Source organism: Sebastes fasciatus, chromosome 10, assembly GCF_043250625.1.
Source record: "Sebastes fasciatus isolate fSebFas1 chromosome 10, fSebFas1.pri, whole genome shotgun sequence".
NCBI lineage: Eukaryota > Metazoa > Chordata > Actinopteri > Perciformes > Sebastidae > Sebastes > Sebastes fasciatus.
In genome coordinates this window covers 15,232,923-15,250,828 of record NC_133804.1, presented here as the reverse complement: position 1 = coordinate 15,250,828, position 17,906 = coordinate 15,232,923, and the positions used below count along the sequence as shown (strand labels likewise).

The 17,906-nt window shown below is 43.4% G+C and overlaps 1 protein-coding gene across 1 annotated transcript; it reads right to left on the bottom strand.

The window, feature by feature from the left end:
* Positions 1–1,633: 1,633 nt before the first annotated feature.
* Positions 1,634–17,622, bottom strand: nsd1a (nuclear receptor binding SET domain protein 1a). The gene is made up of 23 exons (XM_074648426.1): positions 17,489–17,622; positions 16,019–16,887; positions 15,384–15,519; positions 15,029–15,201; positions 13,096–14,947; positions 12,805–12,929; positions 11,778–11,994; positions 11,532–11,635; positions 11,386–11,424; positions 10,404–10,625; positions 10,204–10,296; positions 9,961–10,084; positions 9,677–9,877; positions 7,482–7,661; positions 6,707–6,863; positions 6,422–6,627; positions 5,571–5,683; positions 5,195–5,464; positions 4,970–5,086; positions 4,721–4,862; positions 4,499–4,605; positions 4,194–4,392; positions 1,634–2,972 (listed from the first exon to the last, which is right to left on the bottom strand). Exons 2-23 carry the CDS (start codon positions 16,868–16,870, stop codon positions 2,176–2,178), a joined length of 6,426 nt encoding a protein of 2,141 aa, XP_074504527.1. The 5' UTR covers positions 16,871–16,887; positions 17,489–17,622; the 3' UTR covers positions 1,634–2,175.
* Positions 17,623–17,906: the final 284 nt, after the last annotated feature.

Sequence of the window (17,906 nt, the reverse complement as noted above, 5' to 3'; positions counted from 1 at the left end):
GCCGGTGTCTCCTTGCGGGCGCAGTCGGGAGACGATAACGTTTCTCTTCCTGCTTCAGCCTCGAAGCAGGAAAAGCCAACACTAGGATCAGCAGTGATTCATGGAGAGACCTTCGTCTGGTCAGCTAACATTACTGCCAAGCAGGTGAAATATAGAGTGATATTGTGGTTTTAGCTGACGTGTGTCGCCTCACTGTTTTGGAGCGATGCTCGTTCATGTATATTTAGAGCGAGCAAGCGCGAGACCGACGCTGACTTTCGTTGACTTAACGGCCACAGGTGTCGCTGTTAACAAGCATTTCTGAAAGTTACAAATAGTCCTTTTAATTAGAAGATTGTGTACTTTCTTAGATGTCTTTCCTAGCAGATTCCCCATTGTAATATTTCCATCATCTACTCCTGATAGCAATTCCCTTCTTTCTCCATCATATTTGTTGCACTCTATAAGAACATGCTTGACAGTTTCCGGTTAATTACAGTGCGTGCATAGTCCAGTTGGGTGCTTGCCTATTCTATGAAGTGTTTGGTTTAATCCTGTATGTCCTATTTTCAGACAGGTAATGACCATCTCTTCCCTTGGGCTCCCGCTCCGTATCCTACCAGCTCCTACATGTTTCTGAATACTGTACAGATGTCTCCCTGTGTCACTTAAGTCCCAGTATTCTTGCCAGGTTTTGTGCATGTAGTCCTTAATGATAGTTTTAACCTCTGCTTTACTTAACGGTATTTGTTTGTCAATTAAGTGTCGTTTTATGATTGTTTGGCCAATATATCTGCATTCTCATTTCCTTCCACCCCTATGTGTGCCTTTTCATTTTCATTTTCTGCTTGTGTGTTACAACTTAAATTGTCTAATTAAATTCTGTCACAGTAAATCTGGGGCCAAGTAGTATTCTAGCATTGAAAAACTGAACACTTTGTACATAAAGTATGAGGAGGAAATGGTTAACAGGGGCCCAGCAGCTCAATGATGCCCTGTGGTTCCCATAGAGCGTGTTTTGACTATGACTTATAAATAAAATAAAAAATACTGTCAACATAAAGCACTGCTGTTTATCATTAATGGCTTATTGTTATCGTTATTTCTGTCATTAACAGACATGGTAAATCTCTCTTGGATTGTATATGAGTTGCAAGGTTTATGATGATAAACCATGGTGTGTGTGCGTGTGAGATCAACAAAACAAGAGATTATAGTTTGACACTTAAAATCACACTTATTAGTTAGCCATACCTAAAAGGGAAAAGTGGAAACCTCAAGTAGAAAAATAACCAAACAGGTTACAAGAAGCACAATGAGCAAAATAAAACTCCATTTAGAAGTAAAAACTGTTTTTTTTACTCCCTATCTGCTAACTGCTGACACTGCATGCTATGAACACTTGACTTGACTCTTTTAGACAAGCTTTGTTATGCCAGATGTGACAGTAAGGGAACGAAATACTGGATACCAAGTGAATAAGTACTTTGATTTTATTTTCTAACTTAGTGAATGGGACAGAAGTGACGGATGCAAAACAAGTTGTTAGTTATATCTGTGCTGAATTTAGAGATCGTAGAATGTCTCTCTGTGTGCCTCCGATCCTGAGCTCTGACCCACCTGTTAATAGAAAGTCACAAAAAGAACAGGCTGCTTTTGTAGTGAGAAGAATCATCTAAAGCCTTGAAGACTCCAGTGGGTTTATTTTTGCATTCCTCAGAAGCACCCAGCAGGTACTGCTGTGCCTGACTAACACGGACCAGTGAGAACACTATTTTGATCACTCTTGTAATTTAGAAAGACGAGGTTAAGACAGTAACAACATAAGATGCCCTTATGATGACAGTTTGGTCAGGTGAGACTTCTCACCTTTTTCTTATATTCCAAACATTAAAAAAAGGCCAAAAAATGTAAACAATGTTGAGAGAACGAACAGAAGAACATAACAGCACCAGACACAAATAAACATATTGACAAAAGTATAAAGAGATGGACTGAGTCAGTCCTCGAGCCTTAGCACCAGTACACATCCCCACCGTGAGTCCAGCAGTCTGGGGACGAGAAGGCAACGCAGTGTCGCGTTCAAGGAGGTACCAAAATATCAAACTCTCTCAGTCTTTTACTAACTTCTTTTGTCCTTTGAATGTCTATTGAGAGTTTTTGCTGAGTAGCTACGAAGGAATGGGTGTTTCTGAGTCACTTGTCATCGTCCTCCACTCTCCCCCACTCCTCCAAGTCCTCCCCCTCCACCTCTCCATCATCTTCTTCATCCACATAATCACCCCAGGTGTCATACACATCCCTTCCTTCGTCCTCCTCTTCGTCATCGCCTTCGTCATCGCCTTCATCCGGCAGATCGCCTCCGTACAGCGGCGCATCCTCCTCGTCTTCCACTATCTCCATCTCCTCCATGTCGTCCTCTTCCTCGTCTGCTTCGTCGTCGTCGTCGTCGTCGTCGTCGTCGTCGTCGTCTTCCACGTCCTCCATCTCTAACCCACACACCTCCCCGTCCTCCACCTCACCGTCCTCCCTCTCGTCCTTGGAGGAGGTGGGAGTGGAAAACCCTTGCCCTTCAGTCCTGTCTGTACGGTGAGACCTGCTGGAGGGGATGAAGCTCGAGGTAGCGGTCTTTGTGTTGATATAGAGACGAGGAGGAGGCCCCTGATCGTCCGACGCATCCTGGTCAGCGGGGGAAGTGATGGGATCAGAGCTGGCTCCTCTGGAGTCTGGGCCCAACGAGAGAGTAACGGGCACAGACATGGCCCCGGGCCTCACGGAGGTCGTGTTGGGCACATACTCCCGGATCTCCCCGGGCTCCAGCGGGTCGGGTCCACAGGGGTCGTGTTCACTGCAGGACAACTTGCCGTCCAGCTTGGAGATGAAGAGCATGCCTTCACGATGCTCCTTACAGTAAGAGCTGGGACACATCTCACAGAACGAAGCCGCCTCTTTACCACAGACATCACACTGGTGCCACGGACACTCCCATCGCCCTGGAGACAAGATCACGGTCATTACTAAGCATTACTAAGTCAAGAAAATATGGCTCTTTTTTAGGCTGAAGGTGCCGATAGTATGATTTAATCATTTGATCAAAAGGTAATAAAAAACACTTAGATTTGCATAACGACAGCTCCGTCTTATAAAGCTCATAGAGGTATGGTCAAAACCTCCTTAAAACACTGGGACAATGAGGCCATGAAAATCCCAAATGTATGTCTCGAGAATCAGCACGTTATCAAAGATAAATGTTGTCTATCTGTCATCATTTAGCCTAAAACATAGTCGCTAAAATGTTGCTGTTTAGTCCACTTTCAGCCAAACACTGCCATTCAGAATAGTCCATACTACCATTACCAAAATCTGACAATTTTATACAACATTACACCGAGTATTAATACCTTAAATAATTCCTTTATTATGTTTGTTTATAAACAAACTAAAAGACCTTTTTTTATTTTACATTCCACCAGATCTAATCTGAGTCTGGCTACTCAAGAATTTAGACTATATATAGGGCGCTTTCACAAGCCATAGTCCGTTTGAATCAGAGTGAGAATGATACTTTTGGTTCGTTTTCTATTTAGTCTAGTTCGGTTTCAAAGTGGACAAATTAAAGTGGACCAAAAAAAAACCAAATGATTTGCTGAGGGGCGTGTACGAAGGAACGAATGTATCTGTTTCGTCTCGAGAGCTGCCACTTCTATGCAGAGAATCAAGGACTTAGATGTATTGCTGTCGACGTTTTTTCACTATATCTCACTGATCTACTCTGCGCACAAATCCCTTCTCTAGTTTATCTCTAACGACTTTATAAACATCACTATTTTCGTGGACTTTATTGAGCAAATTCTGTATGTTCTCTTCGGCCCAGATGTCAAGCAAACATCTGACTTCTGCAAAAGTCCAGATCAGTCCTCTTCCACTCATGTTAACCTGTCATCTCCTGCGTCCATCTCAACAAATGCCAACACAGGCAGCCTGCGCGGAAACAGTCCGAGACAACCTCTCGCAATCGATCTCAGACCGACTGTTGTGGTCGGCACCAGAGTACGATTACTGCATTCACAACTGCCCGAATGAACTGCACCAGAGATAGATTAAAACAGACTAAATGTTGGATTATGAAAGTGCCCATAGTGTTCCTTTAGTAGTATAATATGGGCTCAAAGTCATCTTTATAAAAACCGTAAGAGCCCTCCACCTCTACTTGCCTGCAGGCCTCTTGGCCAGGTTGAGACAGTCGGCGTGATAGACCTTCGGGCAACCAGGCTTCTTACAGGACACTATCTGGCCCCCGTCACCACAGCTGAAGCACTCGTCTTCCCTCTCCTTGGTCACTTCTTGCTTGGTCTTCTTCTTCATTGGGACCCTCCTCTTACCTTCCTTCAGTTTCTCAGCTGATGGCTGGTTCTGAACAAGAGGTTACAAGAAGGCAGAGAGGTTACAAGAAGGCTCTTCTTTAAAGTTGTAAACTTAGGCAGGTTAGAATGGTGAAAGTGTTTTCTAAAGCTTTTACCTTTGGCCGGACCCCCAGGAAACCACTGCAGTTGGGTGCTCCACATTTACAGGCGGTTTTCCCATTGCCAAGACACTCCAGGTTGTAGTTGAAATTCAGCTCCATGCCTAAAGTACATGTTGTATTAGATCCACGCTGCGCTCAGATGTGTGGATTGTAAATTAATGAAATAATCTGCAAAACACCAAAATGAGAAGTAGGCTGTCGCCTAAAGGCTCAAACCTTTTGGGATGTCTTGTAGAGCAAACAGCCCGACCCTGGTGTCCCCATTCACAGTCCACTTCTGAGTCTCACAGTTTGGCTGGCAACAGTGGTTCATGAAGCGAGCCTGGTTCCCTTTGGGCCCAGCATCAATGATCCGGTCCTAGAGTAACAAAATACAAACTAGTTTGCACCAAGCGTCTGTTTTACATTATGAATCAAGTGTGTTGCTAAGATGTATCATATACAGAGCGTTGTGTTTATGGTCACCTTGTCCAGTGTAAGCATGTAGAAGTTACAGATGTCCGTCTCCTGGGCGTGTTTGATCCTGGCTCGGCATTCTTCCTCATCGATCACCTCTCCCACATATTCACTCACAAAGGCTCCCTGAGAAGCAACGGAAAAAGAACGAGAAAGAGTATTAATAACGGAGGGAGGTAAAATGAAGCATCATAGTCACACACATTTGTCATTATCTGATTTGGTTTAACTTACCTTCTTGATGTCCGACACGCCAACTAATCCCCAACCGCAGCCCAGTGTCCTGAAAATCTCCACAGGTGTGTACTCGCGCTTTGTGAAAGCCTGGTTCTGACATCGCTCCCCTGCAGCACACACCTGAGGGTGGCACTCATACATCAGCATGCGATTAATGCACTCAGAGTCGATGCCGCACGGGTTCTCGTCAGACGCCTTGCAGTTGCAGCGTGGGATCTCCGATAGGTCGGCAGTAATGATCTGCACCTTCCCAATTGGCCGGTTTACCTAAGGGACAGACACAGGGGTGTGATTTTTTTTACTGTACATCTCAGTGAACTGCTCTTTAGTCGGGGTAGATAAGCACAAATGGCTATGTGGTGACACTCAGTACCTTAATGTGCTTGTATGGAGGAGGTTTCTTGTCATTCTTTCTGTCCTCCTGAAGCTGCTTCATCTCCTTCTCTGTCTGGAGCTCTTTGAACCGCTCTGCTGCATCAGTCAGGGCTATAAAGACAAAACATGAGCTTTACTCTAACAAATAAAACGCGATAATAATATGTTAAAGCAAATTCATTTTAATGCCACTAATTTCTTTAACGCATTAATGCAACTTGCAATTTTTAGGTACAAGCAGGCTAAATAGCGCTCCAAACTTGCGCTAAATTTTGGTGAGGAAAAATTGCAATGGCCATTTTCAAAGGGGTCCCTTGACCTCTGACCTCAAGATATGTGAATGAAAATGGGTTCTATGGGTACCCACGAGTCTCCCCTTTACAGACATGCCCACTTTATGATAATCACGTGTAGTTTGGGGCAAGTCATAGTCAAGTCAGCACACTGACAGCTGTTGTTGCCTGTTGGGCTGCAGTTTGCCATGTTATGATTTGGGCATATTTTTATGCTAAATGCAGTACCTGTGAGGGTTTATGGACAATATTTGTCATTGTTTTGTGTTGTTAATTGATTTCCAATAATAAATATATAGATATGTTTGCATAAAGTAAGTATATTTGCCCACTCCCATGTTGATAAGAGTATTAAATACTTGACAAATCTCCCTTCAAGGTACATTTTAAACAGATAAAAAAATGGGAAATTAACTTGCGATTAATCGCGATTAAATATTTTAATCGACCGACAGCCCTAATTAAAACACAGCCTAAATATCAAAATGTATTTCTTAATATCAAAAGCAGGAATATAGATCCAATATGAAATACAATAATAGACAGAAGTACATACCTGTTTTGTACACCGCATCTGCACCCTTTCCCATTTTCTCGATGTTTTGAGTGTCACCATCCATATAGGGGAAGACTCTGGCTTGATACGTCCACACAAAATCTCTGGAGCCAAAGAACTGCACTGGAAACTCTCCCACCTCATGTTTCATCCTCAAGATGTTATTTGGGACATCTTTGGCCAGGCAGACTTCTGCAGGCCACCACCTGAAAACAAACACGGGTACATTTAGCAGTTGCTTAGAGCCACTGTGTGTGTATGGGGAAGGCAATGTTGCGACCTTACCTGTAACGCCCCCATTTAACCCACAATATGTCCTTAATACGAGGCCTCTTTCCAGCTTTGCAGTCATTGCAGAACCAGTTGCCCTGAGGCATCTCCATATTCAAACATTCCCGATGGAAAGCAGCAGGACAGGCCTCACAGCACAGCAGACTGCCCCCTACAGAATGACAGCAAAACACACTGATTAGGTTATTTTTCATTATCAGGGAGTTTAATGGCCATCATTTTTGATTTATTGGTCAATAAAATGTTCGAAATTATGACAAACAGCCATCAGGTTTTCGATTTACAGCAATATGAAACAAACAGGGAAAATCAAGCAATTGTACACATCCCTGAGGCGTAACCAGTAAATAAATACCAGACAATTGATCTATTATCACACGAGGAGATATGGCAGTGAAATCAAATTAACTCAACTGTGACTGTGCCAATTTTCATTAATCTGTGTTAGATATGATGGTGCTAAACTCAAAACATGTGGTAATGCAAAGACATATTCCTTTAAAAGCAGCACTTTGCCAAGAGGGAGCACTTAATCAGAAAACAAGATAGGGCATAAAAATGTATTTACAACACATTACGCTCTCCCGAAGAATAAAGAACAGAGCATTTTCTAAAGCAGCAACTTGTGTTTTTTATTAACACTTGAAACATGGAGACAATTTGGGAAAAAGAAGATGAGATAGTTTCACATTATTATTCATTCATAATCACAGTAGTAAAGCTGTTTTGATGACAGGTTCAAATTGCAAAGAAACAAGACCAGACTTACCCTCAGAGCACACGAAGCACCAGCTAACGTTGATGTGTTCGTGGTTTTTGCAGCCCTTGCGGGGAGTGAAGTGGTTTGGACAGAGGAAGCTGTTGTTTGCCAGCACCAGGCTGCCTGCGGCCATACAGTTGTCGTTGGCGTGATAGGCCACAGGGCAGCGTACACATCGGGCCAACCGACCTACGATAAAAACACAGAGGAGCAAAGGTAGCTTTATCCATGCACATCTGGGCATTTAACTGAAGCTTTGCAACAATAACCCGACAACACACAGTGCTCTCAGTCTACTTGAGCAATGGTTACAAGTTTACTGAGCCAAAATCCTGTGTTTTATAAGAGCCAAAATCCTAGACGACACAAACTGTTTGTATTGTAGCATCAGGTGCTGTTTCAAGGATGTTGTGTGAGCAAAGCATCTCAGGCTACTGGCACTGTTTCTAATGGCACATGAGAAAAAATGCCAAAGAGTTATCACTTACAACCACTATAATTAGGTACAGCTCAGCTCTCCATTTGTTTAAACAGCTCACTGCTCCAGACAGTGAGTTACACATAAAATCAGTTTAATCACCAAAACAAATCCTTATATACAAAGCTGAAAGCCCTTTAATAATGAGTTTAGAAGAGATGCTCAATACTTATCCAAACTAACAGGTGACATGGAACTCAAGATTGTGTGCTGATATCAGAAAATGAAACTCAGGCAACAAAAGTCATTTGATGGGCTCCAGGAATGTCAGATAGAAACAAAGAGATGAAGCTAATTGGCACCAAAAACTGTGAAGAAGTGACAGCAGGTTCAGAGTTTGGTAAAAACAACAACAATATGGATCCATTTTGCAGGACAGTCATCACTACAGATGGTGCTATAATAATCTGTGCCAAGATGATTCAGGAGCATAAAGCACAATTTTCAATATTATATTTAACATGACAGCGACTTCACCGGTTTGTCCCCAGATCTTCGCTCAAAACAAAAATCAGGATATATATATGACGCTGTGAAATTCACACAGCTTCAAATCTTTGTGGACCATTTCTAACATGACATAGCTATCATATCATGTGGTTTAAAGGTAGTGTGTAGGATTTAGCTACATCTAGTGGTGTGGTTGCAGACTGCAACCAACTGAGTACCCCTCCACTCACTCCTGTCTTTCCAAGACTGCGGTAACGAGAGCAGCTGAGTGCAAAACCGTGGTAAATGGCGTTCGTCTCGCTCAGAGGCCATCCTTACCATAATAACACAACTTTAGGAGCAACGGAAGTCAGATGACGGCTGGCGTTACCACGGTTTTGCACTCTGCGGCTCACTTTACCGCAGTTTCACAAGCATGTCGAAGAACTACAGTGGCCTTCGGGTAACGTAAAAACGCGAAAGACTCTCTCTAGAGTCAGTGTTTAGTTTGTCCATTCCGGGCTACTGCAGAAACATCCTGGTGCAACATAGCAGACTCCGTGAAGAGCACTCGCTCTCTATGTAGATATGAAAGGCTCATTCTAAGCTAACGAAAACACAACGACTCTTAGTTTCAGGTGATTTATACACTAATGAAAACATAGTAACCGGCGTGTTTTCACCGGTGTTGGTTTGTTTGTTTGTTTGTCTGTTAGCAGGATTACTCCAAAAGTTCGCAATGGATTTGAATGACATTTTTTGGGGGGGTGGGGTGTAGCACAATGAATAACTCCATTAGGAATTTTTTTAAGGATTCCAATCAGCCTGACCATTAAGACCACAGGGTATAACACATGTGCGGTGTAACTGATGACGCATGACCCCGCCTCCTTCCTTCTGAGAGCAGAGAGATACGTGCGTGGATGTGTGGCGAGACTTTGAGGTACAGGAGCTGCTGGCCGTCTCCGGTGAGAAAGAAAAAAGCGGTAGATGACGGGATGAGAGACAACGTAGTGTTACGTTATACAGACATAACAAGGCTGCTGAATGAGAGAGGCATCCGCCGATACGTTACACGGAAACACACCGTGTTAATAATAAGCCGATACCTCACGGTACCGCCAGCTGTGATCTGTGATCTGTGATCTGTTTTTGAAAGTCAGGCACCTTGGCGGAGGTCTGCGCTCTCCGAGTGCCATTCTAGTTATGAGTATTATTCCATTTCTGCTAATAGATCGTAATAGATACCGCTCTAAATGTTACACACTGTTCCTTTAAATCCACAGGTGGAGCTTACCTTTAGAGCTACAGACGTTGAGAGGGTTGCTGATATGGCAGGACAGACACACATGCAGAGGGCAGCGGAAGCCTTTGTTATGTGGCTGGGTGGCCGAGTACGCCAGTATACAGTCGGTGTGGTAGAACTTCCCACACAGCGGTATGATGCAGCGCTTTACTCCATCATCAGACTTCTTACACACAAAGCATGCGTGGACACCTGAAAGCAACAGAATGAAAAAATAAGCAACATTTTTGAAGTGTGTAAGTACACATCTTTTTTAATCAATGAGGTGTACACACCAGCGTTGCATTCACGACAGAGGAATTTCCCCTTGGGAGCCGCTGACAGGCCAATACACTGCGGATGAAAGGCTCCGTAACAGTGGCCGTCACACACCAGCAGGTCTCCTGACCTCTCACACACCTGCACAAACATCCACAATAAGAAACATGTTAATGATCTAACTGTTAAAAATAAATGATGTGTCAGGAGCCAAGCCATACAAAGCTAAAAGATACAGTATATACTTTCTGGTATCTCACCTGACAGACATTCTCCTTTAAGGATGTAGCTCCTATTTTCCCTTTTACATCCACTTGAGAAGAGAGGCAGTCATTCAAACTAACAGACAGCACCTACAGAGATGAAGAAAGAGATACTGTTACACTCACGGGTGCAGATTATTTTCCTCTTTGATGGATAATCCAATGTCTTCATTAGCTGAGCAATGCAACATGCACACCTCAGGTTTGGGAGTTAGTGTTCCAGTGTGTACGTTTTGTTTCCCCTCGGTGCTGCAGTCCTCAACCTCGGCCTCCTGCCTTGGGGTCTTAGATTCTCGAGGGCTGGAAGGCCTGTTCGGAGTGAGGACCACGGGAAGATCTTCGCTTTCTGAGTGCTGGGGGGCAGCAGCAGGGGCAGAGGATGTGCTGGGTGCTGGCTTCTCTTTCTTCACAGATCCAACCTTTCCAATGTGAGATTTCATTGTGTTTAGAATGGTTGAATATATTTTTTATAGGGCTGTCAAAGTTAACACAATAGCAACGCGTTAAGGCAAATTCGTTTTAACGCCACTAATTTATTCAACGCATTAATGCAACTTGCGATTTTTAGGTAGTAGCATGGAAAATAGCGCTCCAAACTTGCGCTAAATTTGGCAAGAAAAAACTGGAATGACCATTTTCAAAAGAGGTCCCTTGACCTCTGACCTCAAGATATGTGAATGAAAATGGTTCTATGGGTACCCCCGAGTCTCACCTTTACAGACATGCCCACTTTATGATAATCACATGCAGTTTGGGGCAAGTCATAGTCAAGTCAGCACACTGACGTACTGACAGCTGTTGTTGCCTGTTGGGCTGCAGTTTGCCATGTTATGATTTGAGCATATTTGTTATAATAAATGCAGTACCTGTGAGGGTTTCTGGACAATATTTGTCATTGTTTTGTGTCGTTAATTGATTATTAATAATAGATATATACATACATTTGCATAAAGCAGCATATTTACCCACTCCCATGTTGATAGGAGTATTAAATACTTGACAAATCTCCCTTTAAGGTAGATTTTGAACAGATAAAAAATGTGCGATTAACTATGGACAATCATGCGATTAATCGCGATTAAATATATTAATCGACTTGACAGCCCTAATTTTTTAGCATCACATTATTTGGTGGTATATGAGGATAGTGATTGCTTTGACTTTGTGTTTTTGTAGTACCTGAGTTTTCTTGACCAAGTTTTCTTGTCGCTTTGGCTCCTAGAAAACAAACAGATTGTGAAATTCGTTCAATATTTCTCAGTCCAAAACACTAACTGGGAAAGTTAGAAGAAGGCTCCCCCACTGCCATCTAAATCCCAACATACCTTCTTCTTTGTATGAGCAACGGACACTTCTTCTATGGTACAATCCAGCACCTTGTGCGACAACTTCCTTGGCCTCTTTCTTTCTTGGGCCAATAACCCTGTGTCTAAAGGACAAAAATAGTTGTTTCATAAATCAAAAGTTTTTAAATATTCTGTCCTGCAACACCAGTGTATTTTACATCATACAGAGAGATAGTTGATATAACAGTGGTTAACATATATTCAGTGAAATAGACACTTATCTACCAGATTCAGGAGGTAGATCAGTTTCTTCTGTTGTCTCTGCATCAAGGGAGGGTTGTGTTGTGGCTGGAGATACTGAGGATGCTACAGGTGAAAGTTCATCCTGAGATGGACTCTGTTCCAGCTCTGCCGGAACCTCGGCGGGCTCAACAGAAGGCGATGATGAGGTAATTATTCCCGGGCTGGTGCTGAGATCATGGAGTGTCATCCCTGATGTCTGCTGAGATGAAAGAGATGAAAACTATCAAGTTGCTATTTGTTTCTACAATGATACTGTATCTTGATAAAACTAGCAAAGCCATAAATGATAGAACAATATTTGTACACACATAATTTGAATGGTGTGATTCTTATGGTGTGTAATTATTATAAGTGATGTACTAAAAATCTATATTTCAGAGCAATTTACTTCACACATGACTGGTTTTATTTAGTCTTGTGAAAGTACAAGATTAGTTTTATGTAGGGAGGCACCGATCTGACTTTTCAGTCCTGATACCGATAGCGATACCTGGGCTTTGGGTATCTGTCGATACCGAGTACCGATCCGATACCAGTGTAAATGAATAAGCCTTAATATGCCTCACTGTGTGGAAGTGACTGGGATCATTCTTTTATGTGTAAGGCAACACCAGCCTTGACTTAAACATTGCTTTCTTAACTTTGTAAAACAGAATGTAACAAATAAATACATAGATATAAATTTACTGAATTGATATTTGCTATTAAAATAATAAATTGTACACCAGTAACTTGGTAAATAAAATCTACAAAATTAACAGGAATTACAATTCCAGTATATAATGCATAGAGTATGTAAAATTAGAATAGATTTAAATAGATCGGCCTCATTGTCATCGATACCCGATCCAGCTATTTGAGTCAGTATCGGCACGATATCCAATCCGGTATCGGTGCATCCCTATTACTATACTTCATTATTAGTAATTAGTAATTAGTGCATAACCAGTTGCTGCTTTGTGTTTTCATTTATATTGTAAGGAAATTAAAAGAAAGAGGAACATCGTACCATTTTGGAAGATTCTGAGGTGTGTTTCTTTGACTTCTTTTTTGGGGCAAATATTTGTTCGTACTCCTCAGTTGACTCCAGGAGTCGTTTAGTTGGTTTCCGGAGACGTTTGTTCTCTGAATGTCCTTGCGTAAACACACATACAATACATTTACACATTATTCAAACGTACAAACGAGGTCCAAGCCAAGCCACAGTAGATCAAGTAGAAGTCTTCTAGAAAAGTGCCTCAACACAACAAATATACAGGCATAACGCGTTCTTACTCATTTTACCATCTTAGTGTCTTACCGGTTGGGCTGCTTGTCTCTGAGAAGTGCGCATCATTCTCTGCCTGCTTCTCAACTCCCAGATCAAGATCTGGCGAAGCTCTCATGGTGTAAGACCCATTCATCTCAGCAGACACCTCCGCCATAACTTCCCTCTTATTCTCAGCAGCACCCTCAACCATCTGCCAGCGTTTCTTTGGAGCCACTGTGGATCCCGAGTTCTTATCGAGGTAGCTGGCCGAGGGATCAGCAGCGACGGGAGGACAAGACCCAGGACTGGCTAAGTCAGCGTGGCCGCTAACAAACTCCCTGCCGTAAGCCAAGCCAGCCAAGTCTGAAGATAGGCCAGGTATGCTGAGATTTAGCTTGGCAGGTAGTCTTTGTTTTCTACGCTGCTTGTCTGAGTTTCTGATCTGAGGTCGAACAGGAAAGTCTTCACAATGGAAGGTGTCAGCCTTCATAATAGGTTTAGTCCTATTCTTGGTTTTTACCGCTGTGTTTTTGGGTGATTTCCCTGACCTCCCATTCTCTGTTTTGATCCTTTGGGTGAAACCACCACGAGAACCCTTTAGTGGGCCTCCTCTTGTAGATGTAGGGATGAACATGGGTTCCTCCTTGATCAGGACCGGCGATGGCGGGACAGCCAGGGGTTTACCTTCTTGTTCTCTGGTGTCATGCATGTCTTTCAGGAGCATCAGGAAGGTACTGAATTTGTAATTAGAATCAGGCCGAAATGAGTTCAACTCAGAGTCACTGCTGTCGTCCTTCCCAAGAGACTTAAACGTTAGTTCCTTGACATCCTGGAAAGCATCCATTGGAGACAGAGATGAGGACGGGGAAGTAGAAGATGATAGATCTGGGTTTTCTATCTTGACCTTAACCGGTTGCACAGTGGGTTCACTTGAGTCCACACACTTAGGCTTTATCAATGAGCCATTACGAATGCGTTTCTTATCAGGCTTCCTTGCACGCCTTTTTGGAGAGCTGTGATTTGCAAATGACGATGCATTGCTGGGCGATTCCCAGTTGGGAGACCTTTCAGTTTTGATGGGTGCATCAGTAGGTGTATTGTCAAGACAATCGTCAGCCTGGGCATCTGTTGAGATTTGGCTTGTGGCCAGTGCATCTTTGAGATCTGTCTCTTCCTCGGCTTTCAGAGCCCTCGTCATCAGACGACTGCTGGCAGGAAGATTCATAGAGTGCTTTTCAGTTGAACTGTACGACAGTTCATAACAGCTGCCCAAACTCTGTTCAGAATTTGTGTCTTTAGATGCCAATGTTTTTGTTAAAACACTAGAGGAATCACAGGGATCCGTAGAATGGTTCACCTTTTTAGTAAACTTCTTTTTAGCTTTTGTTGAACCCTGTTCTTTTCTGACCAATCTGTCTATGTCTTTTATTGGAGACACTGCTGTGCGTTTAGGACGATGCAGCATTGGAACTGAATCCAGGTCTGCATAAGGTGAGTCCTTTGGCTCATCTTTCAGTGCACGAGTTGTTGTACGAAACGGATCCGCCATGTTTGTGATGTTAGATGATTCCTTCAATCCACCAACTATATGGCCAAATATGTCTGACAAACATTTCTTTTTCCGCTTAGAAGCTTTGCTCTTATTGGGTTGAACTACAGGAGAGTTTTTGATGAGATCGTGCTCATTTCCGTTGGGGGCCGTGTTGGGTGATGGGGGTCGACCAGGATCCACAGAGACAGAGGGGGCCTCCGCTGGCTTTTCAGTAGGGAGTGGGCTGGGCACACGCTCCTCTCCATTGACAGATATTGAAAGCACGCTTTCAGTATTCCTTTGTCGATTTGGCAGCATACCCTCAGCTTCTGCCACACTGACTTTCCATGCAGTCAGTAAACTTTTGGGTATCTGCCAAGAACAGAAATAACATTCAAAATAATGTTCATAATAACATCATATAATCATTTTCAAGTTATTTCATTAACTTACCGTATACTTGTAGTCTTTCTCCTTCTGCTTCCCTCTCCGTCTAAGCACAGGTAGGTCTGCAAACTGATGGCCTCCTCCAAAAGTAAGAACAGCATTCCCGGGGACCCAGGCACGTTCTAAAATCTCCCCGATCGTCTCCAGGAAATACATCCGACAAGGACGGGGACTGGGAACTGAAGCAAAATAAAAATAATTATTAACTACCTTGCGCATACACACAATATAATTCCTTTGGTTGGTGTTAACCTGTCAGGTTAAGGTCGAGTTGAAGGAAACAATTTGAAAATTTGATTATAAAATCAATATTCAAATCAAAATTCTTCTCTTTCCGTACTCTTTATGAATGAAACCTCACCTTTCATCTTAGTGTAGATCCCCTTGTCACAGGTGATGTGGCAGGGCCACCAGGGCCGTCTGTTGAATTTAGCCCACACCACGTCCCCTTCCACGTATTTCACTGCAGGAGGAGGCTTCTTCTTTGGGCTGTTGGACTAATCGGGACAATGAAAATACTTTAATATCTAATACACACAACGGTGGTGTTGTATATCATATCATTAGTGGCAAATCAAAATTCAAATTTCAGACATATTTGAGTAATAACAGATTAAGAGATAAGATCATTGTACGCATTACTTACCTTTGCATCCCAATATAATATTTACATATTTAGGAACCAGTATTCAAAGTCTATTGTGTTAGCACTGCTTTTCAACTGTTCACTGTTCTTGTGTGTTCATATTTTAACTCCCTACACATGGTACAATTCATTTCTGAAAGATCAATAAAATTACACTTAGGACGGCGTTCTTACTGATCTACAGCTAATAGCGGGCTGGTGGTCCAAGTATAATAAATTATATGTAATTATCACTTCAATGCATGGGCTTTCTCAGTGGAAATACATTATAAAGATACACTTTGACAACATCATGTAGCCTTGGTTGCACAGAGGTAGAGATAAAGTATTCCAGGTGTTATCAGACTCACATTAGAGTTGGTGCCAGCTGGTGAAATAAGTCCAGGGTCAACAGGAGAGGTAAGTTCGCCATCACTGTCTGATTCCTCACCCAAGCTCCATCCATCTCTCATAGTGATTTCTGGCAGTGCGCTGGGGCTTAGTGTAGGGTTGAGTTCAGAAATAGTTTTGGACATCAGGTTATAGACAGTAGGTTTGTATGTTCGTTTATCCTGCCCTGAGCTGCTTGTGGTCTTACTGTCAGTCACGGTTCGGTCCCGACTCAACTTTGGGGAGCGGTGAAAAGACACCATGTCCTCACTACCGCTGTCCTCGTTCTCCTCCTTGACGTCACTGCTGTCAAACAGCGTGGACTCAAAATGCAAGTAGCCATTGGGGATGGGAGAACAGCGCTCCATGCTGTCAGGGCTGTGAGGGGAGAAGCCATTTCTGTTCACGTCCTGCAGAGAGTCAAAGGGCTCCGTGTCATCAATGCCTGGAGAAGGAGGTAGCTGGACCGACGGTGCCTCGAACTCATCATCATCATCATCATCGTCGCTGATTGGGCTTGCACAGTGCAAGTGGCTCCTAGGATGGAGGTCCCTGTCTAGGTCAGGCCTGTTGACCACAGTGTTGAGGTCCTGCAGCCTCTTCAGCGGGCTGTAGCAGTGAGATCGTTCCGGCTGATTGTACCCCAGTGTAGCTGGCTGTTTGAGGCTAGAGGATGGCAGCTGCACGGCTGACGGTTGGTCTGACCCACGTCTCACAATGCCACATTGGTTTCCATAGGAAGTGCCCACAAGACCATTGCGGGATCTCAGCTCTGGCTGGCCCGTGCCAAACGCTGAGCCTACCCTAGCAGCCGGTCTGTATGACTGATTCATGTTGTCATGGCTATATCCTGTCAAAAAAAAAAAAAAGAGGCAGGTTAGAAGAGGGGAAATGTGCCATTTAAGTTTCTCTCTAACTCTAATCTGTGGGGAGATTTGTATAATGTAAATACAACAAAAGCATGCTGACATACACTTAATAACATTGCGGAAATACAGCCACAATCATGTGTAGTAAACCAATAAAGAAGAGCAAAGAACTGTTACTGTGCACACACACACACACACACACACACACACACACTAATAAGCCGACATTGCATGGCCTCCATACTAGAGGCCGGTAGGACTGCAAAGACAAAACACTCCACCGCTTCCTTTCATGTATTTCATTCACAAACTATGATAAAATAAGCAGCCTACCGCTTTGTCTGCTGGCTGTGTTTGGTCATGGCGATCGCAGACTAGAGTACAGTGAATGGAGGAGCGCAGAGAGCTGCTGTAGTAGAGAGGTGGTGACACTGAGCCATCACAGGAACACAGTCACACAAACAAGCTACACACACACAGCGACATATATAGGAAGCTACTATTATAACTCACACACAAAATCGGCACTAAGTTCACAACAACTATCAACACGTGGAGAGGAAAAAACGTGTAAAAACTCACCATTTGGTAGGTCGGACACCGTGAAACCAGCAGCGGATGTTGGATAATGTGTTTTTTCTCGGGTTTTGTGAAAGCGGATCTGCACAATCCCAGCTGCAGCAGCTCTTAGCCAGTAGGCCAAGGAGGCACAGCTCTCATTCTCTGCACTTCATCGCCTCATCAGCCCACTCTCTCTCTAGAAACACTGTCAACCCCAGATAGAGAGAATAAACAAGGAAATCTCCAAAATGCAGCGGCGCAATTCAGTGGGCCACAGCAAGCTTATTTACTACATGATTTTTTTTTTTTGCCTGCTGCTGTCGAAGTGCCCCCGGTTATGTTAAAACAAGCCCAGACTGACTGTGTGTTGGTGAAGCAGCAACCAACCAATCCAGCACTGCTACCCAACCCCCCGTCTGCATACACAGGGGCCGTGACA